At 41.2% G+C, this 27,870-nt stretch overlaps 2 protein-coding genes across 6 annotated transcripts in view; one reads left to right on the top strand and one right to left on the bottom strand.

Moving 5' to 3' along the window:
- The window catches only part of l1cama (L1 cell adhesion molecule, paralog a), a 43,241-nt gene extending 20,405 nt beyond the window's left edge, over nucleotides 1-22,836 (top strand). For 2 of the 4 annotated variants that reach the window (XM_084917615.1, XM_084917616.1), the window contains exons 2-29: nucleotides 654-1,014; nucleotides 2,207-2,221; nucleotides 3,817-3,919; nucleotides 4,387-4,589; nucleotides 7,398-7,520; nucleotides 7,830-8,000; nucleotides 9,007-9,121; nucleotides 9,417-9,601; nucleotides 11,480-11,611; nucleotides 11,691-11,837; nucleotides 11,926-12,037; nucleotides 12,388-12,545; nucleotides 12,655-12,814; nucleotides 12,984-13,108; nucleotides 13,292-13,393; nucleotides 14,282-14,479; nucleotides 14,562-14,632; nucleotides 14,727-14,952; nucleotides 15,064-15,179; nucleotides 16,547-16,763; nucleotides 17,000-17,122; nucleotides 17,387-17,563; nucleotides 17,649-17,762; nucleotides 17,904-18,053; nucleotides 18,470-18,601; nucleotides 19,355-19,427; nucleotides 19,590-19,601; nucleotides 19,953-22,836. In XM_084917615.1, coding sequence (XP_084773741.1) covers nucleotides 885-1,014; nucleotides 2,207-2,221; nucleotides 3,817-3,919; nucleotides 4,387-4,589; nucleotides 7,398-7,520; nucleotides 7,830-8,000; nucleotides 9,007-9,121; nucleotides 9,417-9,601; nucleotides 11,480-11,611; nucleotides 11,691-11,837; nucleotides 11,926-12,037; nucleotides 12,388-12,545; nucleotides 12,655-12,814; nucleotides 12,984-13,108; nucleotides 13,292-13,393; nucleotides 14,282-14,479; nucleotides 14,562-14,632; nucleotides 14,727-14,952; nucleotides 15,064-15,179; nucleotides 16,547-16,763; nucleotides 17,000-17,122; nucleotides 17,387-17,563; nucleotides 17,649-17,762; nucleotides 17,904-18,053; nucleotides 18,470-18,601; nucleotides 19,355-19,427; nucleotides 19,590-19,601; nucleotides 19,953-20,214 — 3,852 coding nt within the window. In that variant the 5' untranslated portion in view covers nucleotides 654-884 and the 3' untranslated portion in view covers nucleotides 20,215-22,836. The remainder of the gene's footprint in view (nucleotides 1-653; nucleotides 1,015-2,206; nucleotides 2,222-3,816; nucleotides 3,920-4,386; nucleotides 4,590-7,397; nucleotides 7,521-7,829; nucleotides 8,001-9,006; nucleotides 9,122-9,416; nucleotides 9,602-11,479; nucleotides 11,612-11,690; nucleotides 11,838-11,925; nucleotides 12,038-12,387; nucleotides 12,546-12,654; nucleotides 12,815-12,983; nucleotides 13,109-13,291; nucleotides 13,394-14,281; nucleotides 14,480-14,561; nucleotides 14,633-14,726; nucleotides 14,953-15,063; nucleotides 15,180-16,546; nucleotides 16,764-16,999; nucleotides 17,123-17,386; nucleotides 17,564-17,648; nucleotides 17,763-17,903; nucleotides 18,054-18,469; nucleotides 18,602-19,354; nucleotides 19,428-19,589; nucleotides 19,602-19,952) is intronic. The other 2 variants (XM_084917617.1, XM_084917618.1) reach the window with 2 other exon arrangements.
- A 100-nt stretch (nucleotides 22,837-22,936) lies between these two features.
- ribc1 (RIB43A domain with coiled-coils 1) lies at nucleotides 22,937-27,817 on the bottom strand. 2 transcript variants are annotated; one of them, XM_084917621.1, is made up of 8 exons: nucleotides 27,610-27,817; nucleotides 27,147-27,507; nucleotides 26,768-26,985; nucleotides 26,520-26,634; nucleotides 26,119-26,237; nucleotides 25,278-25,514; nucleotides 23,248-23,414; nucleotides 22,937-23,087 (listed from the first exon to the last, which is right to left on the bottom strand). In XM_084917621.1, exons 2-8 carry the CDS (start codon nucleotides 27,343-27,345, stop codon nucleotides 23,006-23,008), a joined length of 1,137 nt encoding a protein of 378 aa, XP_084773747.1. In that variant the 5' UTR covers nucleotides 27,346-27,507; nucleotides 27,610-27,817; the 3' UTR covers nucleotides 22,937-23,005. The 2 variants fall into 2 exon arrangements, with proteins under 2 accessions (XP_084773747.1, XP_084773746.1); XM_084917620.1 differs by having other exon boundaries at nucleotides 27,147-27,367; nucleotides 27,610-27,816.
- Between the last annotated feature and the right edge of the window lie 53 nt (nucleotides 27,818-27,870).

The following is a 27,870-nucleotide window of genomic DNA, read 5'->3' as shown; positions in this document are numbered from 1 at the left end:
TAGTGTAAACAGTCAGCGGGCTGCGCCACGTGGTGCCGCGGGGGAGGACAGCCTGCATGTTGTGGCGAGGACCGACTCCAAGGATACAGATGGAGAATAGATAGACTAAAAGGAAGGGGTGGTTTTCCTTACTCACCAGGACTGATAGCATCTTTATCGCATACTTAGCACAATACTATCACCCCAGTACACTACAAACTGTTCAGTTCATGCAGTGCAGCCCTGACCAGTCAACCTAATTATCAATTATTTGTTTGTCTGTCTTGCGTATCATCACATTTATCACTTCTTCACTCTGCATTTGTCTGTCTGTAGCCCATCTGGGTGCTGGGAGGCTCTGTTCAGCTTCTTGTTGTGGTATTCAGCCCATCTGTCCTGCTGACTGGCCTCTCAATACGGGCCACTGGTCATGCAATTAAAACCAAATAGTTTTTTTCTTTTTTTCTTAATAGGAACAGGTTGGGCGATAGGCTGGCTGGTGTTTTTTTGGGGTTTTTTCTCGATGGGATGGGCATTGTTGACTGATTGGTTTGTTAACTCTATGTCTCAGTCTGTCTGTTGATCTAACCACATGGCTCTGGGTATTTTTTCTTTCATTCTGACACATGGCCTCTCTGTGCATCTCCTTCCCTCTTTTCCTCTCTATCTTTCAGAGCAGAGACCAGCAGGAGGGCGTGGACCTGGTTTGAAGGGGAACACTGAAGGAGAGGGGAAAACAGAGGGAGAGGACAAGAAGATCAAAGGCATATGAGGCAAAGCCAAAGCCTCTTGCACAAGAAATATAGCCTCATACTTGCACGAGTCTGTGTGTGAGTGAAGTTGCTCTCTGTGTGCATTTTACTGTAAGTGTGTGAGCAGGTGGGACTTTGATGGGACAGTGAGCAATGCCTGACACGCAGCGACAGCAGGTTGGCAGTAGGGGGCAGTGCTCCAGCTGCCTCCTCCCCCTTGTCCTCATCCTTCTCTCCCTTGCAACCCAGCCCAGCCAAGCAGCCATAAATATTCCCCCCAATTGTGAGTACTGATTCATAATATTCCTATTAGTGGGTTGTGAATGCTTCCATGTGGTTCAAAGCTCTATTTGTTGTGGTAATTACATTGTTGCTTCATCAAAGGGCTCTAATAATAATCCTTTATCATGATTAATTAGTGCAAATGAGCTGAATGAACACGCGTTTCTCTTTCAATAACCTCAGTATTCAGTGTTACAGAGCTCTGTTATGCTGTAAATACATAACAGAACACTAGTATTTAGAGCTGGGGTTTCTTTGGTTAGGCCTCCTTTGTGCCTGTGTGGCGTCTAATTGCTTAGCAGTTGATCCTCCCCTACTGTATTGATTAGTCCTACTATTGATCTGGTTTCTATGGTGCAAACCAGAATCTGATTGGGGAGTAATTCAATCAACAGTTGAGTTATACAACAAAAAATCCAGTGATGTTTATCCTCACTCACCTCCTCGATGTAATATGTGGGCATTAGAAATACAGCTGAGTTTGTGGCCCCACAGGGAAATTGATCTTCATCTCCTCTGCTGCTGTCAACCTGCCCACAAAGCTCCAGCAGAGAGACAGAGAGAGGATATTTCCTCCACTGCTGCTTTTGTTGTTAACTCTTTATCTAAGACTACTTGCAGTGAGTCACAGCCGCCTACACTAATTTCAAAAGTGCCTGTATACAAACACATGCGCATCCCTCAAATGCTGATGAATGCATTAAATCTACCCATATGGGTCCCCAAGGAGGCTAGGTGACAGCGAGGTGAGAGGGTTGAAGGGATGAAGGGAGGATGATGGTGAGGAGGAAGAGGAGGAGGGAGGAGCAGGTCAGAGATGCAAAAGGTCAAGGTGTCTGGTGCCTTTGAATTAGGAAGCCTGTGCCATGTCAATAAGAGTCACTGAGAATGAATGATTAGGATCAATAAATGGCATACCTTAGGATCTGTGTCAAGGAAACAAGGGTTAAAACCTACGCCCTATTAAAGGAGATATTACACCGCTGCATTGTTCATATGTGATAAATACTATTCAATGCGATCTATCTATCTATCTATCTATCTATCTATCTATCTATCTATCTATCTATCTATCTATCTATCTATCTATCTATCTATCTATCTATCTATCTATCTATCTATCTATCTATCTATCAATCATTAAAATATTTTCCTTCATTTCCTTGACTCTGCCCACCACTGTGGACTAACAGACCGCATAAGAGATCGTAAGTGCTTTTACGTTTATTGATGTGTTAATGTGGATGCTGGCAATGTTTACTGCAAACACTTTAACCGTACATTTAATTTATTAGCATGTTTTTTGTTTTCCATCCAACACGCATCAAACAAAATATACTTCAGTGCTGAACTTAAATGAGTCCTGGCATCTGTGTGCCCTTTCAGTGTTATGCTGCTAGTGTCTGTGTTTTATCCTGCGTTTGTGATCGCATGTGAGGACGTGTGTGTTTTATTTTCAACACGCACCTGCGTGTAGGTTTGGGTGTGTATATGTGTTTAGCCTCATTGGCTCCCGGTAGGTGGAATTCCTGCAGGAGAAGGGAGGAGGAAGTTTGAAGAGCTGCTGTCGGTTAGGAGGCAGCGGGGCTGTCAGATCAAAGACGCGAGGAAATAAAGAGGAGTTAAAGCGCTAAGCACCAGCTCCTCTCCTCCTCTTCTGCCAATAATGGAGCAACGCCCGCAGCCCAAACTTCAATTTGATCAGCTGAGGAAATGGGCTTATTTCCCTGCATCACTGGGAATTCTTTCATTAAATTGCTGCAGTCTCCCTATCCGTCTCTTTCCAAATCTCTGCAAACTTGCCCCTTGTTTGTTTTGTTCCCTCTCTGTCTCTGCGTCTTTTTGCTCAGTTTTTCTGCCGCACTGCATGTGCTCTCTCTTTGCTGCACGTTCATCTATCTCCGCTGTCTGCTTAGCTCTCCATCTTCATCGCCTTTTTCTCATCTACCGCGCCCCCCCTCTGTCCTGTGCCTTCCTTTACCCATTTACCTACATAATATAAATTTATCTCTGGCTGCAGCGCTGTCTCTTTCCTTTAAAGTCAAATTAAAGACTCTACTCACAAGTATCAAGCTGTGGCTTCTGTTCCACTGCAAAGAAGAACAGTGTGAATAGTTCCTGAAGATATGATATGAGAAAAACATTTAAATTTGGATTGATTTCAAGAACTATATAAGACAGTACTGTGGTTTATAACATATGTTAAAGACATGTTGGTGTTGTGCCCAGCAAGTTGTTTTTTTGTGCATATGTAAATGCCACATGTGCTTTATAGCTGCTGTGCACAGCGATGATAAAGAAAGGTAAACCTGTTCATTTGCTCTTTAAAAAATCCCTGCTTCATTTCCAAGCCCACTTTTTCCTCCCTCTTTCAGTCTCAGTCTCACAGGGGACACTGTGCTATATACCTCTTTTATATGAACTCTTCCTCTTACATTATGCTGTATCAATTTTCTCTCATCTCAACCCATTTATTCCTCCTGCTCTCTTGCTCTTACTCTTTCCCTTGGCCTACATTTCATCTCCATCTCAGGGGACTCTTTTTAAGAGATATTGACTATATAGTTATCTGCAGCTGTTAAAATATGGAAATAAGTGGTGTCTCTGGTTATTCTGTGCTATTTGCTATGAGTCTGAGATGCATCTCATGCAATCTGTGTGTTAAAGCTAGAGATATAGCAGCATGCATCATGGACACTTATCATGTGAATTTAACAAAGCAAAGCCTGCAAGTCAGTTTGGGGTGTGTGCATTTACATGTCTGTGTTGTGACTCGACTAACTATGACTTTTGATGTATGCAGTCAAGAGGCCTCCAGTGATCAAAACACAGCCGGAGTCTGTCACCGTATTTAGCACTGAAGACTTCGTCATGAACTGTGAAGCCTCTGGCAACCCTTCACCCATGTTAGTCAACACACACACACACACACACAAACATAAAGATTATGGTTTGATTAAGAATGAAAATGCTATATTATTCACAGGGGAGACCAACTATTGGTTATCTGGAACGGTGACCTTCCGTCTCCTTGTTCAGCTGACATCTACATATTAGCATTACATGAGAGCACAGCTTCTCCTAGTCAGATTTCTTGTTCCATTTGGGGATAAATGTCATTAAGCCCTCGAGCAATATTTTCAAAGTGTCTTAGCTGCTCTGAAGTGGAAAAGTGCTCCGATTGCTGAGGAAAAGATGAATATCACAATTACAGCACGAGTTCTAAGTCTGACTGGGGCATCTTGTGTAAATTTTGCAGCTATTCATTTGTGCCCTTAAATTAAGCAACATGTAAGGACACCCTATTTGTGTCATCAAAGGGACAGAATATTTGAAAGAAGAATCATTCGGGCTCTTCTGTTTTTTGTTTTAGCTTCCGATGGGCAAAGGACGGGGAAGACTTTGACCCAGGCAGTGACCCGGAGCTGAAGGTCTCTGAAAGCTCTGGCTCATTCGCATTCTACACACTTAGCAACACCATGGACACACTGAACAAGTACAAAGGCAAATACGTTTGCTACGCATCCAATGAGCTGGGGACAGCTGTGTCTAACGAGGCCATACTGAACACGGATGGTAAGAGCACGTTGACGACTCAACCACCGACCGCTTGTTGAAAGATATAACCGTGAAATATTTGCCCCAATTTGTAATTGTTTGTCCTTGCCCTCGAGGCAAGAACAACATCATTGAAATACTATCAAAGATATAAAACATCTCTATGCTAAAGAGCAAACTGCATCACACCAGAGGAATTACAAATCTCTTAAATGTCATTTCCTGTTAGCTCTCCTATAAATGCCTTCAAGGTTCAGTTTTGAAGCAAGCTGCGGTATTTGTTGATTTATATATGGTTGATTTAAAAAGCTGTGAATGGAGACAGTGCTTTTCCTGCTTTATACAGCGCTCATCTGTTAGCAGATGGGGCTCACACTGAGAGTTAAGAGTATTGCCACCTGGAACATAATTAGACGCAATAACGTGATAATCATATACACAATCGTCCACACACATACATGGGGACCCCTGAGCAAAAGTAAAGAGTACCTCTGCACATCCATCTACCTGAGTGACTGGCTCTCTCCTGGACGACCTCATCCCTCCACAGTTTCCCTGACAACGGTTTCCCCAGAAACGCTCTTGAGTTGATGTCATGTGAAGAAGCACTCTTCAGTAGCTCCTGTGAGGTTATCAACGGATGGGAGGAGGGAAAGCAAACATGTATCACTCACAAATTAAGTCTTTTACAAGACAAAAAGAAAACAAACAATGGTTCTATTTCTGTTTTTGTAGAATCATCAGAAGTCCGTATTTTAATGTTGCATAACAGCAGAAGAAAACTGATGCACTTCAGCTGAAAAGCAAATGTTACTAGAAAAATTATGATCTCAATAGATATATCGATAACACATATTATACCACTTTTACATAGATACATGTACAACAATCAACACACCAGACTGCAATCTAATAGTGCAATAATGCATGTACACACAGCACTACAGTGGCATGGTGGTTCGCACTGTTGTCTTACAGACTCCTCCCACAGTCATGTATGGTTTGGTGACTGGTAATTCTAAATTGCTCATAGTGTGAGTGTGAATGGTTGTCTGTCTGTGTTAGCCCTCCAACAGACCGCCTACCTGTTCAAGGCGCACCCCACCTCTCACTTGATGGCAGCTAGGATAGACTCTAACGCCCAATGACCAAGAAGTGAATAAGTGGAAGAAAATGGTTGTAAGCATGTAGGCACAACAGTTGAGATATCCATAATCCTAATAAACAAGACAACTTATTGAAGCCCCACAATACGCTTTCCAAGTGTTATACCCAATAGGCCTGTTTTTAGAAATGTTTCTGACAATAGAGAATATCTCTTTGCTGTTATTAATGCAACTCTTGTGCTAAGAAGTCCTTAATCTCAATTTGCATGCTATGTTACCCACATACTGAAATAACCAAGGGCGTTTTATCAGGTCGACTACATATGTGGTCTTGTGTGAGAATCTGCCCAGCAGCTTAATTTTTTAGGCCTGTCTGTGGATGTGAGACGTGACCTTAAAGTTCACACAGTAAAAAAAAGAATGTTTGTGGGGGAAGGAAAGAAGTGAAATTTGTCTTAATAAACATGCCGGACAGATTACTGGACTGCTTCATAGCCAGCTCTCAGCTGACAGTGTTGACAATGAGCAGGACCTTTTCTGCTTATTCGAGCAGCTGGAAAATAGGCACCAGGCAGTGATCAAAACACCACGAGCTCTTTTGCAACACTCCTTTCCAGAGATCCCTCTCACAAAATCTTTAGAATTACTTTCCTTTAAATTTCAGAACTCTTAATCTGCTTGGCTCATCCACAGACATTGCTATAGTTTGTCTGCTAAACATTAGTTTTAATTATTATTTCTGTAGCTGTGTCATGATTTGAAATAGGATGTAAAATTTTGCTATGCATTCATGATTAATAAGAAAAGATACACAGCTTTGAAGGGAACCATCAATTTTTTTCCTGTTAGAGCCATCACAGAATGATTTTTGCAATCACCAACTACTTCCACCTGTAAACTTGTTTTGTTTTTACCAATTTGGAAAATGTCTCTATTTTCACAATGTGTGTGTCCTGGGATAATGGAAAAGTTGGTCATGTTTCACATCAAATGTGTAAAATTTCATTAAAAACAAGGACACTCTAATAAGAGAAAGTTTACTACATATCAGTTTGTGGTTTTAATATGATGTATTTTTAAAAACCAACATTTAAAATCAGGTATTTTTTATAATTAAAAGAATGCATCTGAACTATAACTGAGTACAACTTACAAAACAAAAATGTTTCTAATTTATGCATATCAGTGTTTTGCATATAAGCCAAATGATGAACAGCGTGTCATTTACTACTACGGACACTACAGCCTGAAACACGCTGCACAAAACTCACCTCACAAGAATGAAGCATAACTCATCCTCTTACCTGCAGTAATATCATATGCCTGGGATACATAGCACTTATAAATAATCAAATATAGTAAAGTAATGTTTATATTTGTTGTTGTTGCAAGTTGACAACGTCAAAAATTACACGTTGACATGAAGATAAATTCATATATTCAAGTGATCCTTCTAAGCCTGAACCTGTGAGAACTTTATCACTAGGACCAGCTCTTTATGATCAACACCAGCTCATATAAAATTACAGTATTTCCTGGAATATAATATTGTTTTACACGTGTACAGTAAAGCTGATTTTGCCTTTGGAGTGCGACTGACCCGCACTGTATTCGTTGTTCACGATGACTTGTGTAAGATTGTCTTGTTAAACGTCTATATGAGCTCGTCCATCACCTACGTGTTTACTAAGACCTTTTTTCTGTCTTGCCTCCCTTTAAGTTCCCCCCTCCCAGCAGAAAGATAAAAAGGTTGATGAGACGGCTGACGAGGGAAAAAGTTTTATTCTGAAGTGTAACCCCCCACAAAGTTCTATGGAGCCTATCATTCACTGGATGGACTTAAGTGAGTACATTATCTATCCATCTCTCTGCTTCCATTACATGCTTCCTGTCTCCAAGATTTTGTTGTGCATTTACCACTTCAGAGAAAGCAAGTTAGCAATTTATTTCTGCATCGAGACATCAACATTTCTGCAACATTTTTTCTCTAGTGCTTTTTTACAATCCATGCAGGATCTACATTTTTCAGTTCCTCTCATCCTGTTGCATCTGTATCTCCTGCCCCTCTGTTATTGTAATTTTTTCCAATTCTTTTAAGCAGTTTCAATCATTTTGTCAACATTTTTCTCACTCCTTCTTTTACTTCTTTCAGGGTTACGTCATATCGAGCTTAGTAAGCGGGTGATGGTGGGGAAGGACGGCAATCTGTACTTTGCCAATCTGGAAAGTTCGGACAGCAGGGATGACTACACGTGCAATGTCCAGTACCTGGCAACACGCACGATTCTGGCAAAAGAGCCCACCTCTCTGAAAGTCACCCAATGTGAGTTTTGTTGAAGATTATCTAAACTCATCTGACTCAGATTAAGCTGATCTAACCTGAATTAAGGGTGGGTTCCAGTTAACAACAGCTTTATTCAAAATTTAAACCAAAATAAAATGTCACGGTCTTAAGGAATAAGGAAATCCAAGGCGATTTAGTTTATATTGGTGATTTTCTGATTGTGTGTAAAACAGGATCAGAAACAACAAAACAACAATTGATCATCAGGTAATCGATTCGATGGCTTCTCTGTGGTTGAAACATGTCTTTCAGAACAGTAAATGTGAGTCTCATTGTGGTGCTAGATAGAAAATAAATCAGAGGATCCCAGTCAGTCTGGCCTAATGTCTGGAAATCTGGCTTATCTGTACCAGCGTTCCTTGAATCCTACAACTATTGATACACTCAGAACTTTAAACAGGAGTTTAAATTATTCTCCAAGCATGTATCATGGTTGTAAAAGTCATTCAGTTATGGAGCTGTTTTGAAAAATAACCAGTTTATGTTCATACACCTCTTAAAATCTAACTTTTTTCGTTCTTAAGGACATAAATGCTACATTTAAATGCCATATGCAGTATATTAGTTGAGGCCACATAATTAAACTACACATCACCATGTGGTGGCATGTTGTGCTGACCGAAGCAGTGACCAAATCCAGTAGGTCCCACAGAGCCAGCAGGGGGTCTTCCTCTGCTCAGCCCATATTATAATGAGATTCAGCTCACACTGTGATGTGGCTGCCAGCAAGTGCGACCCAACTAGAGGTCAGAAAGATGAGCACATGTTAACATGAGACCTCTGTGTGTGTAGAGAGTCTAGATGATGATTTTTTGTTAGAAAGCTAAAGTCTATCAACATGAATCCACGCCCTGCATCTCTACTTGTGTTCTTCAGAGTCTTTAAAGTGGTTGCTGTGTCAGCAGCAGAGCAATCTAAAAAAATGACCCATGCATATGTATGAGTGTTTCTCTTTGTCTTTGTGGTTCCTCCTCTCTTTGTCCAGCCAACTCGGTACTGCGGAACAGAAGGCCCCAAATGATGAGACCTACTGGACATCACAGCACGTACCATGCCCTGAGGGGACAGACACTAGAGCTGGAGTGCATCGTCGAAGGCCTGTGAGTGTCTCAGCGTGCACATGTGTGTGTGCTTCCAACCCCTTTAATCGGAAAACTTAAGCCTTCAATCTTACCTGTCTCTCATCCATCCACCCCACCCTACGCATTATTCCATTATGTCTTTCGCTTCTTCCTGCCAACTCTGCTTCCTGCTGCCATCTTGTCTTAATGGTCCTTATCATTCCTTCCGACATTTCTCTTTCTCTCTCTGCCTGCTTGCTTTACTCTATGTCCACTTCCTCTCATTATTTTTCTCTCTTCTCTTTAATCCCTCCATACATGTCGTCCTTTCTAGTCCAACTCCAGAAGTGTCCTGGATGAGGAGGGATGGCGAGCTGTCAGAAATTCGGACCACCAAAGATATGTTTGACCGCCGCTTGCGCTTCACTAATATCTCGGAAAGTGACGGGGGCGAATACCAGTGTATAGCTGAGAACTCCCAAGGAAACACCAAACACATTTACATGTTGACTGTGGAAGGTATATCTCTTGCGTTTCTCTATTACACTCTCATTCCCTCACACACACATACACACATATATATATCTTGAGAGATAGTGAAAAAACACACAGCATGCTATTATTTTCCATTACATATTTCTAGGTTGATATTTTAATCTCAATATATATGATGTGGTTTGCTGACCATTAGAATATTTTCGGGGGTTTTCTGTGGGTAGCTGCATAGACAGAGACCTCCCTCACTAACTTTTTTTGGAACTGCCATAAATTTGGGTTGTTTGTGAGAGCCTGTTAAAAATAACATCAGTCACAAGAGATGCCACAGAAGCAGAGACATCTTGTGGTTCACACTACACAATCAAACTGCAGAAACACCAGATCCTGCCATTTCCTCAGCTCCCCAGTGTCTTTCATAAGAATAGCTCTGCTTTGTAAACTTCCATGTTGAAACTAATGGGGCTCATTTTAAAGTGCAACCTCATTTTTAAAAAAAATTCTATAAAAATGTAACACAGCTCCTTGAAAAAATGTGCTTTTTTTATGTTTCAAGTTTCAAAGTTTACCACTATGCTATATCGCCTCCTCTTTTAACAACACTCTGTAAACTCTTGGGCACTGAGGAGACCAATTAGTCTGAGCAAATTACAAAAATGTTTTCCAACTCCTGACTAATTAATGATGCGCCAAATGTTTGCAATGCGTGCCAGGTCCAGACTGCAGACATGACACAGAGACTGTTGTTATGTGGTTTGGCCTTATATCGCTGAATGCTTTCTCTGGGGAGGATGTTGTTTGGGTGGCAGCATATGTCACACAAAACTTTTTACATCGCTGGGCATTGATGGTACCTTCACAGATGTGCTAATTATAGTTATGTACACCCATGCCGCCAGAGATTATGACTTTTGAACAGTTTAGTCTCTTTACGGTTTAGAGTGGAGGATTCACTTTTCATGCTTTCCAAGGAGGAATTTTTACAATTTGAGAGGACAACTGAAATTAATGGAGAAAATGAGACTAACACAAGCTGCAGAGAAAAAATGTTACAGAATATAAACCAGGAAACGATAACACACAACAAAACACATACACTTTGCACAAGAAATTCAAAAACTGAAAGCATCAATGTAATTAACTAAAAAACTCAAAAAACAATCCCCCAAACCAGAATTAATAATAAACAAGGGCACTCAGAGTGTGCAACTGTCCCCGAAGGGCTAAAACATTTAGGTTTTATGCTGATGTCAGCATTGGTAATATGGAAATTTAGTTTAGTGTATTAATCTTTTTGTGTCATTGTGAAGTCATATAATGGATATTAAGGGGCTCGTGGCTCAAGAGTTGGGAGTTCGCCTTGTAATCGCAAGGTGTAAAGCGCTTTGGGGTCCTTAGGGACTAGTAAAACGCTATACAAATACAGGCCATTTACCATATTAAAAATTTATGTTTTAAAGAGCTAAAACATGACTGATATATTGCTTGAAAAGTTTGGAGAGGGAAACTAAAGCTTTTTCCTAATTCATGTGGTCCTGAGCTTTGCCCTATTACCTTGAACCATTACATACTAAAATGCTGTATTTAATTATTTTAAACCATATGTTTGACGCAGGATTTGAAGAAGTCTTTGGCTTCTCCAAGTTGTAAAAACTTGTGATTTTAAGATATATTTTGCGTAAGTGTATGGCCTCTTTGTGATGTCATAGGGTTTTATATAAAAAAAAGTGTGTTGTGAAGCTCCCGCCATGACCTTTTTTCAATCAACAATTTTGACAAAGAGCAGTGTTGTGATCACTTGCTTCATTTTTTTGTGCTTTTGTTGATTTGTAGGTAGTAGAAACTCAGTCTTATAGTATTTTGCTTGTACTATTCGGGACTGATATATTCTGTCACTTGCAGCTGCACCTTATTGGATCAAGGAGCCAGTCAGTCAGCTATATGCCCCAGGTGAGACAGTCAGATTAGACTGTCAGGCAGATGGCATTCCCTCTCCTATCATCAGCTGGACCATCAACGGGGTCCCCATCTCAGGTCAGTGCACACACCTTAACATGCGCCACCACCATCTCCTGGCACTTAAGATGTACTGACAGCGTGTACTCTTTAACAGGAGTTGATAAGGACCCTAGGCGTACTCTGACAGCAAGCGGATCTCTGATCCTAGAGGATGTGAACTTTGGAGACACTGCCATCTATCAGTGTCGGGCCTCCAATAAACATGGAACCATCCTCACAAACACCAATGTTTATGTCATCGGTAAGTGCTAGTTGTTACGTGCTGTTTGTTTAACTGGATTTTGAGTTTGTTCTCTGTGTATCTCATTTGTCTTTGTGGGATGTTTCAGAGCTGCCTCCCCAGATCCTTACCGATGATGGGAATACATATGCGTATACAGAGGGCCAGAAGGCTTTACTGGAGTGTGAGACCTTTGGCTCTCCTAAACCAAAAGTGATATGGTGAGGCGGTATTGCGTATTCCATCGCTTGCTGGCAGATTTTCCTATTAAAACATTCTAAAAAGGTGATATTATTGCGTGGGTAGGTCTTCATGTGCATAAATTAACAGCTAAGTGTTGTTACATCTGGGCTGTGACTGTGAATTCTGTCAGTGTGGCAAATATCCAGTCAGGCTTTGCTCCTCGTAGTAAAACAGGAAAAGTGGCTTTTAAGTTATTAAATTTATCAGCCGCTGCAGTTGCTGAAAACCCCTTTTTTAAAAAAATCACCTGCCAAATTTCTGATGTGTGTGTTGGTTTTTAAATTGATGAGTGTGTGTGTCTGTATGTGTGTGTGTGTGCGTTTCACAGGGAAAGAAACAGCTCCTTCCTTCTAGCAGATCGCAGAGTTAACCCTCTCAGCAATGGGTGGCTCGAGATCGCTAACGTCACCCACAGCGATGACGGGATCTACACCTGCACTGTGCCAAATTCCAATTTGTCAATCAGTGTTGAGCTGGAAATATTCAGTCAGTGACACTCACATGCTTAGAGACATAGTAACTCTTGGCAACTTTATTTATTACTTGTACCTCCTGCAGCTTGTCTCAGCATTGTATTGTTTGCTTTCTTCTGCAGATAGGACCGTGATACTGTCACCCCCACAGGCTCTGAAGGTCCGGGCTGGAGAGAGAGCCATTTTCACCTGCCTGGGCCTCGTTGACCCCAGACTCGACCCTCCTTTCATTCAGTGGAGAAAGAACAACCAGAAGCTGGCTGATTCCAACAGTGATGAAAAGTGAGACATTTTGATATCTGAAAATAAAGATCATTTTGGAAATCATGAAAGGATGATTATGCTTGTGAGCCATTTGTTTATTGGGATGGGGAATGAAGAGTTAGAGGGGAAGGATGATGATAATAAATTGTAATTCATGATGATGATGACAATGACTGTATTTCCTCAGGTATACAATGGAAGGACCGGATCTCAAAATAACTAATGTGCAGCCAGATGATGAGGGAGTGTACACCTGTGAGATCATCACAAAACTGGATGTAGCAGAAGCCAGGGGTACCCTCACCTTATGGGGTAAGACCACTGACCACATATGACCACAAACCGACAAATGTCCAAACCCTGTAAACAACAGGCCTAAAATCATTCTGTAGTTATAAACTCCACCCCCACAAGAAATAAACTCATTTAAAACCTTTATTGTGCATGTAGTGCATAGGTAGTCATGCTAGTAATAATACTGATGTCCCCTATCAGATCGTCCAGACCCTCCCATCCTCCTACAGATCTCTGATCCTAAGGATCGTACTGTCACCCTCAGCTGGACTCCTGGAGATGACCACAACGGCCCAGTGACAGGTGTAGTACAAACACATATAGTTGCACACTTTTAAGCACTGACACGTACAAAACCTTATACTTCACCTAACCTTAAAAACTACATATTAAGCCTATCTCTGTCACCACAAGGAGGACACATCCTCATGACTGCAAAACCCCCACAACACAATCATACAGACATGCACAGACACAGCTGTCTTTCTCTTACTTCAGAGTATTGGATTAGACACAGAAATAGGGAAAATGGAAGAATTAGGTCAGGACATTGTCCACAGTTGCTCTTTCTCACATGAAGCACACAGCTGGAGATCTGCCATATTAGATATGTTTTAACTGCTAGAAACACAATGTTTGATTTAGGCAAGCGTGGCATCCTTTTGGGGTGTGCGGGAAGCGGGACACATAACATGACAACCTGTAAACAGATTGTCTCTACAACAATAACAAAAAACACAAGAAGACAGACACGCACACGGTTTGAGTGCTCAAATCGCTTAGAAAAGCTTATAGCTATCCTTATAGCTATACAATAAATCCAGTTCAGTTGTATTTATGTAGCACCAAATCACAACAACAGTTACCTCAAGGTGCTTATATTGTAAGGTAAATACTCTACAATAATAGAAAGAAAACAGAGAAAACCCCAACAATCAGGTGACACCCTATGAGCAAGCTCTATGGCGACAGTGGGGAGGAAAAACTTCCCTTTTAGCAGGAAGAAACCTCTGGCAGAACCAGGTTCAGGGGAGGGGCAGCCATCTGCCATGGTCGGTTCGGGGTGAGTCGAGAAAGACGGGACAAAGACAGACACAAATGCAGCTTTATGAGTGTTGAGTGTTTAGTTATGTTTCCATTACTTCCTTGGGATAATGTCCTTTCTCCATCATTCCTTGACTTTTGTCGTAGAGTATGTGGTAGAGTTTGAGGACCACAGTTCGAATGAGAGCGTCTGGAAAATGCTGGCCAGAGTTAGCGGAAACAAAGAACGTGCTGTTCTCTCCCTGTGGCCCTTCATGTCCTACCGTTTCCGGATCATTGCCATCAATGACGTGGGCAAGAGCGACCCTAGCAAACCATCTGGAATATACAACACACCTGCTGAAGGTAAAAGCCAGCTAGCTATATGTTTATGAACTGTCACAGTAAATCCCAAACAACACTAAACCATCTTGTTTGCTAATCCCAGCTCCAGATAATAACCCTAAAGATGTCAAGAGCGAGTCCATTGAACCGAACACTCTGGTCATCACCTGGAAGGTATATCTCTTACCTGAATGCACCATTTGGTCAAAGCGGTTACTGATAATATTTGAGAAATGGTCTTATTTGGCTGCTGCTCCCATCTTTACAGAAAATGAACAAAACCGAGGTCCACGGACCTGGCTTCAAGTACTGTGTGCAGTGGAGACAAGCAGTGGGAGGTGGGCCCGACTGGCACGAGAAAAATGTAACAGAGCCGCCATTCCGTGTTGACAATGTCGGGAACTTCTCTGCGTATGAGATTAAAGTTCAGGCTTTCAATGAGATAGGGAGGGGACCTGAGCCAGACCCAGTCATAGGCTACTCAGGAGAAGATGGTACTATATTTTTAAAAAAACTATTACTTTTTCAGCACACTTTTCTTTTCCTGGGATTTCTTCTACTTGGCATTCTAACCCGTCTCCTTCCTGTCTGTCATTGGCGCTCAGTTCCTTTAGAGGCCCCGATGGATGTGGGTGTTGAAATAATAAACAGCACTACAATCAAAGTGACCTGGGCACCTATAGACAAAGAGACGGTCAGAGGACACCTGCTGGGATACAAGGTACTGCCCTAGTATCGCATCTGTTGTTTGGCCTGACGTATGCATGAATAATACATGAGTGGTTTTAAAGTGGAGGCAGACAGATCGTAGCTTAGTGGCGTCAGGGTACTTTGTAGTTTCAAGGTTGTAAAGCCCTTTCTCCCTCTCAAAATATATCTCAAACTCTAGAAATACTCCTTAACTTTCCTTTTATTTCGTTTTTTTATGATTCATGTTCTAGTAAATGCTCTGTCCCTGCTTTTAAAGTCTTAGAGAACCAAATGAGAACATCAACAGAGTCATAATATAAATGTAATTAAATGCAATAAATGTTACAGTTTTCCTCATTTGCTTGGGCTCAGTTAATGAATGAGAGCTAAACCTGTCGAAACGATGAAGAGCATCACGAAAAGCATTTTGTTTTCTTTGTTAGGTCTTTCAAATGTTTCAGAACACTTAAACAATTGTCTCATCCCAGCTTTGTGTGTTTTGAGATTTAATTATTGTATATGTCCTTGTGTTCCAGATAGGTCACATTTCTATCATCCAGATAGTTTTTGCCTCCAAAATATGTTGGCATGTAAATCATCCATGCAGAATACTCCATATAAATGTCCAAATCTGTTGGTGTAAGCCATGAGTATGAGTACTGGATAATATTTTTTTTTTTAATTGATTGCAACAATGTTAGAGAGGAATAAGGATGTGTGGTGGTGAAGCAAGGAGAAGAAGTTTCAATACCTGTGGCCAACCATCCAAAGCAAAGGACAGAGCACATGAGAGGGAAGAAGAGAGTGCAGGCAGGGTGGAGTGTCAGGGTAATTTGTGACACAAGGATAGCAGCAAGTGTGAAAGGGAAGGTCTACAAGATGGCAGTGAGACCTGCTGTGATGGATGATTTGGAAACTGTCCTTCTAACAAAAATAATTTGGTAAGGAGCGATCAGGACGTACAGGGTTAGAAATGAGAACATCAGAGCAACGGCTCAGGTTTGGACACAAAGTTAGAGAGGAAAGACTGAGATAGTGAGGACATGTGCAGAGAAAGAGTGGATTTATTAAATAAAGCTGCCAGGCAGGAAAAAAAGAGGAAGACCATCAAGGATGAAGTGAAGAAGGACATGAAGAGGGTGGTGAGGATACAATGAGATAAAGGGAGATGATCCACTGTGGTGACTTGTAACAGTAGCAGCCTGAAAGAACAAGAAAGAACAGAGGATGTTTATAATTTGTTATCCTGCCAAACTGAGCTGTTTTGGGAGATTCATCTTCAGATTCAGTGACTTCAAACCTGTTCAAAGAAACGTGCCTGAGCAATTGAGATAAACTGTAATTTTCCAAATATAAATGAAAAAAGAAATCCTCATTTTTGATGTCCTCTTTTGCCAGATCCACTATACCAGGAAAGTGCATAGGAGCCACCACCGAGGCCGCAGGGCACAAGAGTTAGAAAGCACTGTGGTGGTGAAAACGGAGCCCAACGAGAAGAAGAAAGTGATCAGTGATCTGAGGCCGTTCTCCAACTACACCCTTAAGGTGACTGTATACAACATAAAGGGAGAAGGACCCTTCTCTGAGGCGCTGCCCTTTGAGACTCCGGAGGGAGGTGAGAATAAACGAGTTAAAGAGGCTAGAAAAGGGAGAAGTGATGACAAAGTGGTTAAAGATGTTTTACTGCAGATGATAAAAATAAGAGGTCAAGAAACATGGCAAAGGGAGAGGGAGAACTATATGCATGAAGAAAAAAGAAATGAGACTGGTAGCAAGGGGTGATGATAGAGCGATGTGATGATAGATATTACTAAGTACGTTATCATCATGCATTTTTTGTATTTTTGCTAGTCCCTGGTCCTCCCTTGACCCTGACCCTAGACAGCCCATCAGAGACAGAAATGACCCTCCACTGGACACCTCCTGGACAACCCAATGGAGTACTTATTGGATATCTGCTGCAGTACCAACAGAGTGAGCATGTGTCTATTTCAACTTTGCCAGCAAAGTGAACATTGAGTAAAATCCTACAAGTTGGAAGTTCTTCTATGCTGCAATCAGACATTGGAAAAACGAGCAATGCATCTCCAGTGAAATCAATAGTGCTAAAAATGTCAAAAGGAAAGCATCCTAATGAGCTTATCAGTCAGTTACTTGTCACCATGAACAATACATTATCCATACATGTGTTGACAACCAAAAAGTGATTAAATGGTTTTTTGGCACTGCTGTGGTCAGTTACAGAGAGTGATGACAGCCCCATGCAGGTGGAGACAATAGATGACCCCACAGTCACCCACATCACCCTGAAGAACCTGGACCATAAGAGCCACTACCGTTTCTACCTCAGGGGGCGGACTGCTGCTGGGGATGGAGTACCTACAACGATGAAGGGTGCCACTATGCTGGATGGAGGTATAAAGCCGATTCAGTCTTTTAATATGTAAAAGCTATTAAATTAAACAAAAATTTGATTTGCACTTGTCTGAATGCATTACAGTAGTTCCTATGAACATCAGCCTGTCTGTGGGGGAAAACGCAGTTAACTTTAGCTGGGTACCAGAAAAGAGACGCAGGAATGTTGGCTTCCAGATCCAATACCGCAACAAGAACGGTATAATATTCACACTAATCTGTGCATAAGTTACGCATCTTTGCATTCAACCTTTTAAAAGGATTATTACCTTGTGGGAGTAGCTACACAATCCTGAACAAGAAAAGAAAAAGACACAGGTTTCTTGTTGTGCTTCTGCAGATGGCAATAAATGGAAGACGACAGAGAAGGTGAACTCCTCTCAGTCTTTCTACCAGATCCAGGGCTTGACTCCTGGCTCCTATTATTCTTTCCAATTTATCTACAACAACACAACCTTCTTCAAGACTGGAATCGAGACAGAAGGAACAGGTACTATGAGCCTTCATTCATCCTCTTTCCTTTTATCCCTACTGCTCTCTCCTCTGGGTTTCCCGCAGCTAAAAATATAAAGCCTGATCCTACAGAGAGTGTCTTGCAGTTCTTTCTCTGCCTGTGAAGTGCTTTCAAAGACTTTTGTGAAAAGAGAGCTTGGTTAGCCATATGAAATGATCCATTACTTGTGTTTGTTTGCTGTATTTTGCTGTATTCTTTGGTTCTCTGGTGAAATGCCAGCCTGTCAGAATGCATAATGAACTGTCTCCTTTGCTCTAGATTCTACTCCTTCTTTTATCTTGGTCTCCCTATCTGTCTCATACTTTCCATTTGCTGTGTATTTCATTCCTGCTTCCTGTTACCAAAAAAGCTCTAACTCCTCTTTCTACCACCTTCTTTTTTCCTCTCTTAAGGAGTAACAGAGATGCAGCCAAGCTTTGCAACACAGGGCTGGTTCATTGGTGTTGTGAGCGCTATTGGGCTGTTGTTGCTGATCCTGCTCATCCTCTGCTTCATTAAGAGGAGTAAAGGGGGAAAGTACTCAGGTCAGTGTGACCTACCCTAATAACTGTTTAATATTAGGAGCTATTAAACTGAAGCTTGATGAGCAGACATTCTCCCTTTTTTTAAAAGCCCACACAAGTTTTGTGTGGGCAATGCTGGCCGGTCTGGAGCCATAAAGCTGTCCGACGCTGCTGTAGAAAAAGAAGCGAAACACTTACTGGTTTACTGCACCACAGTAAATATATTATATTGACTGGGGAGAATATTGCGTGTTCTTTTAAATCAATCCCAAACAGTTTGATTAACTTTCTGATCTGAACTGTAAATATCTGTCCCATTTCACTCAACCTGCTTTCTCATGCAGCTGTCATGTCAAACATGAGACAGACCTCTAAGCTTACACTTCCTTGCTTTGATAGTAAGGAATAATCTCTGGCTCTTTCTGAAAAAGACAAAAGACGTAAAATAATGGTCCATGTCTGACTGAAAAAAACAGACTTTTAGCAATTTTCACATGAGAGAGAAGTGAAGACAAACCAAATAATAAAGCTGATGATACCTACCGCCATTCTAATTGGCTGTTATATTTTTTAGAAAATCAGTGAGCACTTAAAACTATAATACAGATAAACTGATACTATCTACAGATAGTCCAGCTTTTTTGCTCCACCTAAGCAGCCTTGATGTTATCTTGCTTTTTAATAAAACTTCACTGTTGAGATCTGAGACTTACAGTGGCTTTAGATAGAAGCCAGATTAAAATCTGACTATAATGAAATCTGTCACATTCTCAGTGAAAGATAAAGAGGAGGGCCCAATGGACTCGGAAGCTCGGCCCATGAAGGATGAAACTTTTGGAGAGTACAGGTGTGTCATCTGAATTTATGCTGTTTCCTTGAATGCTTTGTTACGTTTCTGCACATTGATTTCTAACACAGCCCTGATTCCCTCAGCACTGCTTGGTTTTCCTAACCCTCTCTGTTCCTTTCATTGTCACTCTCCTCCCTAATGCCTGCCCATGTTATGCAGATCTCTAGAAAGGTATGCTGCGATATGATTTAATATCCTTAACCCACTTAATTTTTATCTCTGCCAATGCCTCACTTACCTTCTGCCTTCCCATAAACATTCAGACTAATTTTAATGTAATATATTTGTTTACTGATTGCATTATGCTCAACAGTTCAAAATCCAATAATGTTCACCTCACTGTAATGTGAGACCCTGAAAAGCAAATAGTCACGATTTATAACCTGGAACTGACTATTTAAAAAAAAAATTACTTAAAATATTAGTACATAATATTCAACCTTTGGCATGTAGCACTGCATTTTTCGTATGTATCATGTTAACATTTCTTGCTTCTTGCCTCTTCTGTTCTTCATGCTGCAGTGATCTTGAGGAGAAGCGAACAGCCAGCCAGCCGTCCCTGTGTGAGAAGAGCAAGCTGTACAGCGAAGACAACCTCGACTTCAATGGCAGCAGTGCCATGACCACAGAGCTCAACATGGATGAGTCTCTGGCCAGCCAGATCAGTCGTCCCAGTGGCGGTCCAGAAGGTTTCCACGGCCTGCCAGAGAACGCCCCGCTGAACCCCACTACCTTCTCTCCCGCCACCAATGGCGTGCCCAACTCAGTCACCATCCTCGATTAACCCCCACACATCCACCGGGGACCATCAGACCAAAATATGTTAACACGTATGTGCCCATATGCTCCTGTTCCCTACTGACTTGCTGATCTGTACTTCGACGACTAATAAACAATCATATTCAGATGTCCCTGGCAGCCATCTGATTGACTAGACTATATTGACCAAAGGAGTGTCCAAAGTAGTGGACAGCGATAGTGATATAAGCCCGACTGACATGAACATGCCCTTTGACCTCCCTTCATTTTCCTGTGCAGTTTACAACTAATGAAAATGACTAACATTCATTTCTCTCGCTCCTCTTTCGTTCTCTCAGCAAACAACAGCGCAGATGCATAAAGACAGAATGTTGTACAGTTAGAAATATCAGGGGGTGTAGGTATGGTCATGTAAAGATGCAGAGTAGTGCATTAAAAGTAAAGGATGATGGTAGAACCCAGTGTAGGGAGCAAGACAGCTAATGCTGCTGTAAAAAAAAAATCTTGAATCTTAGATATGAATCATGTTTGATGTACTTCCCACATGATTTTGTCTGTCTAATTGCCATTTAATGTCTCCGATTGTACTTGCCAGTGACATTTTTTTCATTTTACAAGCGTGTTTGAATACCAAACATCATTTTTTTGTTGCTGTTGTTGTTGTTGTGTCATTTTTTGTTACGTAATCATTTTTCATATTGTTTTCTATACTATTTATATAAAAAGCTACGGCACATTTCATAGATTAACATGTTTTCAGCAAAATCAAGTGAAGCCAAGTTTCTTACTATTTGGATGCATTAAGTGGAACTTGCTGTGAAAATGCTGAGTAGCATCTGGTGTATATAGCTGCATCTACACTTATCTATTTAGCCATATTACAGTATTATAGATCCTTATAAGTTCCTGTGCCTGCTGGGTCTGCATAAAGCACCAGATTGATGTCATTACTCTCTCGCCTTCCCACCAGAAGTGTAATGTCATTTTTGAAAACGATGTTGTAATTTTTTTGTGTGTCGAGACCTATGTGTAGTTTCTGTATCGCTGTCTTTGTCTCTTTCTACGCTGTATTAAAACATTGTCTCTAATTAACAACCTTTCATACCTGCTCATCTCATACTAAACAAACTGAGGTGCAGTATTTATGTATATTTCAGATAAGAGGGTGGCGTCTAGTGCGCAAACACTCTCTCAAGTTTTATTTTCAAACCTTCCTCAATGCAAGCTGATATTGTTGACAGTTGTAAAGGCTGCCATTTGATATATGATAAAGGTTAAAAAATAGTTGTTTATATCAAACAGAGAATGTATTCCTTTCAGGGTTAGGCAGACACTGTATTTACTTGCTTCTGAAAATAATCTGAGCTAAAAAGGTAAAAGGAGAGTAAAGTCACAGGAAGAGCCGGGACCATTTGTTTTCCCTCTGAATGTAAATACAACCCTTACAGAACCATGTTTGATATGAAAATGTGAAAAATGTGCAGGTTTAAAGCCACTTCACTTAATTTTAAAATGTTGCAAATTGTAGTTTTTTTTCCTTCTCTGTACTATTGCTATGAATTCAGACTTTTCTGTTATCGACAAACGATCACAGTGAGATTTGGGTGTAGCAAAAACAAACTCCATAGTTGAATAAAGGAGAAAAAAATAAAAAAGGAAAAAAAAAATCACATTGTTATGTAGATGTTTTTGCAAACATATCGAAATTTGAAAACGGGAAAAAAAAGAGTCAATTTAGTGTCACTTAGTGAAAGTAGTTACATTACAATTTAAGCTAGGATTGCGCTCATGCCCTTAATCATCCAGCAATGCAGTGCAGTGAATATCTGTGGAGTTTTTGTCTGATGAAGTTGTGCGGGGCAGAAATGCAGTGAGCCACAGGGAACACTTAAACGCAATACTCTCCCTTCTCAAACAAAAGCTCGCCACTGGCCAAATATCAACTGTAGTCTCCGAGGTAGAATATGAGATGTCTAAAGAGGCTAGTGGCACTGAAGGAGGTTTGTGTAAGCTCCCTGTTGTTGGTTAAACAGACACACTCAGGACAAATAAAGCTTTTAAAAAAAATCTATTTTCATACAGGAGCGACGAATGACGCAAGATATGCCAATATTCTAACTCAACTATCTGCTGCTAAACAACTGTGTGTCAGTGTTTGGGGGCAAATGTTAGCTCTGAATGAGGAATGAGTGTACACACACAGATACTCACTCGACTGCCGCTCACTCTTTGCTTTTCATGTTTTGTAGGGGAAACCTGGGGATGCTGGCCTTTGCTTTCTCACTGTGGTTGTTCTTTCTTTTTTTATATAGCTAAAGAAGAAAAATCGATTGAAAATGAATTGGTTTGTGTAGAGAAGCTTCTCTAGGACTCAAAAACAGACATTTTAAGTGGAAGTAAGACGAAACAGAAGGGGCAAGGGAGGCCAGGGGGTGTGCGCCGCTGCTGGGGATGATATGCCTCTTCACAGAGTGTGGGGTGCAGTATTAGCACAATATGATGATGCCTATATTTGTCGTGGGTGGATGACTGGAGCTGTGGGTCTTCTGCCACTTTTGGGGCCAATATTGTAACTGCATTATGAAGCTACTGCTGTAACTGGATATATGACTGAAAAATAAAGTACGTGGAACAATCTGTACCAAAACAGGCTCCCATTTTTTGTCACTAATCAGTAATAACCGTGTTAATCGGGAGGAAATCTATGTCACTTATGTTATGATTAATGTTCATCCAGTTCACACTGATTCATTGATTAACCAGGTTTATTTAGCCCAATGCCACAGGAGGACAAGCTAATGTCAGGTCACTGGCAGTCAGCGGGAGCTGGTGTTGTATTGATAAAAGTAGTCCTTGGTGGGTTTGTTGGTGTACAGTCTCTTATTCAGGTACTCTTGCCTGGGGCAGAAACAGAAATTTAAACACAGTAAGTAGCTTGTCCCCCTAAATGTTTATAAAATCTGAAATCTATGTTTCCATATTTTATCACCTAAGCCTAAAACACATTTGCTGATTAGTGTCTAATCAGAAAGTGTATGAATATGTGCGCAGTGCTTACTGTGCCAGCTGCTCTCGGGCCAGCTGCATGTTGTAGCGGTCCATCTGAATTCTCCGCTCTCTACTCAGCTCGGCTGCTCTCAGGTCCTCCTTCTCGGCTTCTCTGGACAGCTTCAGCAGCTTCAGGTCCCAAGCTGCTTCACGGATCTTTTCAGCATCTCGCTGTTTCTGAAGGCAGAGAGGAAATAAATCTAAAAATGCACTAAACTTTGCAAAGCTTCAGAGCCAAATAATCTGCTGGAGGTCTTATGGCTTGGTAACTGGATCCACCCAAATGTTTTTTTCTGTGTTAGCACTTTATGTTCATGCTTATTCTCGCCACTATTGCATCTTGAAATCAATGTTGATCATGTTAATCCAGGTCCAGGCACTAATGGAAAGTTTGGGGCCTTATTTTAGTACACTAGAAAGACTAAAATGATACCATCATACTGAATAAGGAGAAAACTGATATACACTGGTATATTTTTTTAATATCTCCAGCACACTAAAATAAGATCTTTTATTACTTGTTCAAACCAACTTTCAGTGCCTGGATGCTGGTTTGAGCACCGCTGGCTTGATGGACACTAGTAGTGCTCCTGTTACATTTACTAGCTTCCAATTAGTTTTAGAATTGATTTTTAAATGTTAGTGCTTTTTTAAGGTGACGCAATGTTTGCGACCTCAATATCTATCTGACAAGCTAGTAAGCTACCCGCAGACCTCTTGGATTATTTACAGAGTCTTAAGCAACACTAGTGATGTGGCTTTTATCTTTTCTGATTCGCTGCTGAAACAACCTTCTGAATCACATCAGGAGTACTCCAACATTTGCAGTGTTTAAAACAACACAAAAAGGAGGGACAAACCTAAGTTGAACACCATTTCCACTGTGGGAGAAGAGCTACAAAAACCTGGGTATTCACATCAATAACAGACTGGACTGGAAATGCAACACTGAGGCTTCTGGGTCATTTACTGAATTCAGTAAAACACTATTGTCTGTTACTGCTAGTGCAATCTTCTTTGTAGGTTTGTTTTGGGGTGGCAGCGTCAGAGCCAGTGACGCTGGAAAGCTGAACAAGCTGATTAAAGGCTGAGTCTGTGCTGGGGACTAGTCTGAAGCCCCTAGAGGGAGTTATTAAGAGCAGGATGTTGCACAAACTGCTAAACATACTGGACAACACACGACATCCCCTTCATGACTGTTGTCAGCAGGTGACTCCCTTAACTCTGCTTTAATAATGACTGATATCAGTATTTTAATGTATTTTTTAAAGTATTTTAATTTAGTTATTTATTTCTTTTTGTTTTATGAACTTTGATTCTACTTATTTTATTGGTTTTAAATGATCATTTATACTCATCTGTCAATAGTTTTAATTATCTTAATATATTTCTCTATTTTATGGACTGAAGGTATAGATCTCATATACATGTATATTTTTACTAGTAATATTGCACTGTTGCTTTTTTGGTTGTTTTTACTTGTGATTACAGACTTTGTAGTTTTCACATTCCCCTCTTTTGGTTTTGTTTTTTCTAGTCTAGGATCATTTTCTTTGTGAGTAATCTCCTCAAAGCTGAAATCCTTTTTGAAAACAACCTGTGTAGAAAAGTTGGCACAGATGTCAAAAACTCTTTCCCTTCATCCCAAAATGGTCGCGGCAGATGGCTGCCCCTCCTAAGCCTGGTTCTGTCTAAGGTTCAACAAGAGTTTTTCTGTCCCATTGTCACCAAGTCGCTTGATTGTTGTTGTTTATTTAACTAATATTTTAGGGTCTTTAACCTACAACATAAGGTGCTTTGATGTGACTGCTGTTGTGAATTGCTGCTGACAGAGCTGAATTAAATAAAAAATAATAAAAAAGAAAACACTAATTTCAAATCCACACATACAGTGCCCAAGGACAAGTACTTGCCCCGCCCAATTCCCCTGCTGGCCACTTCTGTACTCAAGGGATTATGTGGACATGGTATTCTACATAACATATATGGAATACTGTATGCAGCTTTGACTATATTACTGTGGAGTACCGAGTGTAATACCTGTCTCTCAAGGCATTGTTGTTCTCTCTCCTGCTGAATGCTTTTCAGCTGTTCAGGGCTCATTCCTTTCCACCTGTCTGGTAGAACCTGTGGTGGCCTCCCTCCTCCCACCTGTCTCTCTGTTGCCTCTGCACACTCTGTCATCATGTCAGATGTCATTGTATGCCACATCTCTGCCAGATTTTCCTGTTCCTCTCTCTTGCGTTGCTCCTCCAGTTTCTCTGCTTGCTCTTTAGCCTGTGTGTACAGGACATGGTGAGGCTTTAACACAGATCCAGGGACAGTTAATTGACTATCCCACTGATGACTGATGATTCAGAAGCATTGCAAAACCCAGTCTCTAAAATGTGGTTACTCCTAGCATAGAGCTACCAGTCAGCCATATGGCAAACGTCGTCCTGAGAGAGCCACTCAGTCAGCTGTATTTGCTTGTGCATCATGAGTGGTTATTAGTGAAACCACTAAACACTATGAAAAAGTACAGTGACCTGAAGGATTTACAATGATGCCTCCCAATGGGGGATTCAGCCGAGTGCATTCAGGCAAATGAGGGAAGAGCTAAATGGAGGCTTTTAAAAACAGACAGTAACCACGCATACATCAAAGCCGTTTAACCATCCATGTTGCCTGGTGCCAAATAATATGATTGCTGCCATCCTGCACCAAGTGTGTGTATGCATCATTTGACATTTTCAGCTTGCAATTCCCACATGACAACATCATGTCACAGCTTGCCCCTTCCCACCCCCCACCCTCCTTAGATTTTGCCTTGAGCATTCACATTAGTGAGTGGTGTGTGCATATCTGTTTGTCCATCTGTGAGTGCGCACATATACTGTACCAGAGCCTGGTTGTAGTTCTCGAGCGCGATGCGGGTAGCTCTCTTACACACCTCCTCGAGGGCAGCTTGTTGAGCCCCTCTCACATCTTGTTGCACCAGCTCTTTGCTCGCAAGCATCTCTGTGACACACATGATTTGGGGATCATCTGATGTGTGTTTTTCACACCTGCATTAGCTGCTGTATTTGGCTCTTTAACTGCACACTTCACACTTACAGTAAAGCTCTTAGGGATAAGCATCCATCACTGTCACCTGGTAATAAGGGCTGTGCATGGGAGTGTATGATTGTTTGTGCAGGAAAGCATGAAGCATGTGTGTGATGTACAGAGGTTGTAGAGTAAAGGATGTAAACTCATTAGGAATGCTAGTGAATGTGTGTACTTGTGTGTGTCTCTTTTCACCTATGTGCTTGTCTCTCATGTGCCGTTTTTCATTTTCATCCATCTGTGCTCGCAGATCTCGTTCTGTCTTTCTTATTTGTTCTCTCATCCTCAGCTCCTCTCCGACACCCTCTCCCTGTGCATGAAACAAGGACAGATGACCATAAGAGGTAACAATATTACATATTTAACCATTAGCTGGACCCCCCCCCCCCCCCCTCCCGGTCTTTAAAGCTTACAAATCCCCTGCTTTGTCAGAGCTGCCCTACCTTAAAGATTTGCATACTGGCAGGCCCTAGCTCATTCTCTGGAATGGCGATCTTGAATGCCCCCTTCAGGCCAAATTTAAGATCAGCATCACGAGAGTCCTCTGGTCGCTGATGAGTAGCCCAGTAATTGGTTAGTTCAGAATTCAAAACCCTTTGCTTCTCCTCTTCAGCATTGTTCTGCTGCACCAGTGCTTCATCTTGGTATATTCTCAACTTATCTGTAATACATTAAAAATACACCTGTGACCAACCAAAGCTCATTAATGGAGAGGGCCTGAAATAATAAGGGACTAGGGGACTTGCATTTATAGCGTCTTGCAGGAATTATGTCTGCAATTAAACTGCTTTAATTCTAACTCATCCCTGTCCTTCAGTTTACCCAAAGCTTTGTCCATTTGTTTCTCCATGTTTTGCTGGTGTTTCTTCTCCTGGACTTGTTGGTTTAGTGTATCTAGGTCGAGACCCATCACACGAAGCCGGGTGTTGAAAATGCGGGCCTTGCGTGCTGTTTCTGCAGCCCTACGCCTCTCCACAGCCTTTTCCGTGGACTCGTCTACAGGCAAATCCACTTTGAACATGTTCAAAGTTTCTAGTGGCTTCCTAAAGAGACAGCATTACGACACTTATTATCAGAGCTGATAATCTTGCCTGAAAATAAATTATTAAAGAAATGATTATGCCGATTGAAATATAAAATCCTGGTGGGGTTCATCTTCAGAGCGATTTGCTCCTGTCATCACCTGATAACATCAAAAACCAAAGGCAAGGCATATTTAAAGAAGAAGTAGACTAAATCAAATGTCTCTTCTTTAAAAATGGACATAAACCTCTGAACAACTTACCACTGACGTTATAAATCTGTTCAGTTTCTTTCAATATCAGTGAATGAAAATCTGCTCCTGTTGTGTTTGGAGACCCTTGGTAACCATGGAAACAAGTGGACACACATCGCTATGCTGGAAATACATAACAAGAGTGACAGGACCAGCTAAGGAAATGTCTTTTTATTTTTAATAATGTGTATATTCTGTAATAAAGTAGCATTAATAGTAGTAAAAAGTGATATCCAAGGTCGAGATAACAATCAAAACACGACAAACTCC

This window comes from Perissodus microlepis, chromosome 20, assembly GCF_051167445.1.
Source record: "Perissodus microlepis isolate ML-2025 ecotype Zambia chromosome 20, ASM5116744v1, whole genome shotgun sequence".
In the NCBI taxonomy this organism is placed as follows: Eukaryota; Metazoa; Chordata; class Actinopteri; order Cichliformes; family Cichlidae; genus Perissodus; species Perissodus microlepis.
The sequence above is the reverse complement of the archived record's forward strand: the minus strand, read 5'-3'. Positions and strand labels throughout refer to the sequence as shown.

Excerpts from the sequence above, each read along its gene's own strand:
- ribc1 (XM_084917621.1), bottom strand. The coding sequence starts at position 27,345 with ATGTTCAAAGTGGATTTGCCTGTAGACGAGTCCACGGAAAAGGCTGTG. Across the intron at positions 26,238-26,519 it reads CATGAGAGACAAGCACATAG|AGATGCTTGCGAGCAAAGAG; the intron begins GTGAAAAGAGAC and ends TGTGTGTCACAG. Across the intron at positions 25,515-26,118 it reads AGAACTACAACCAGGCTCTG|GCTAAAGAGCAAGCAGAGAA; the intron begins GTACAGTATATG and ends CTGTACACACAG.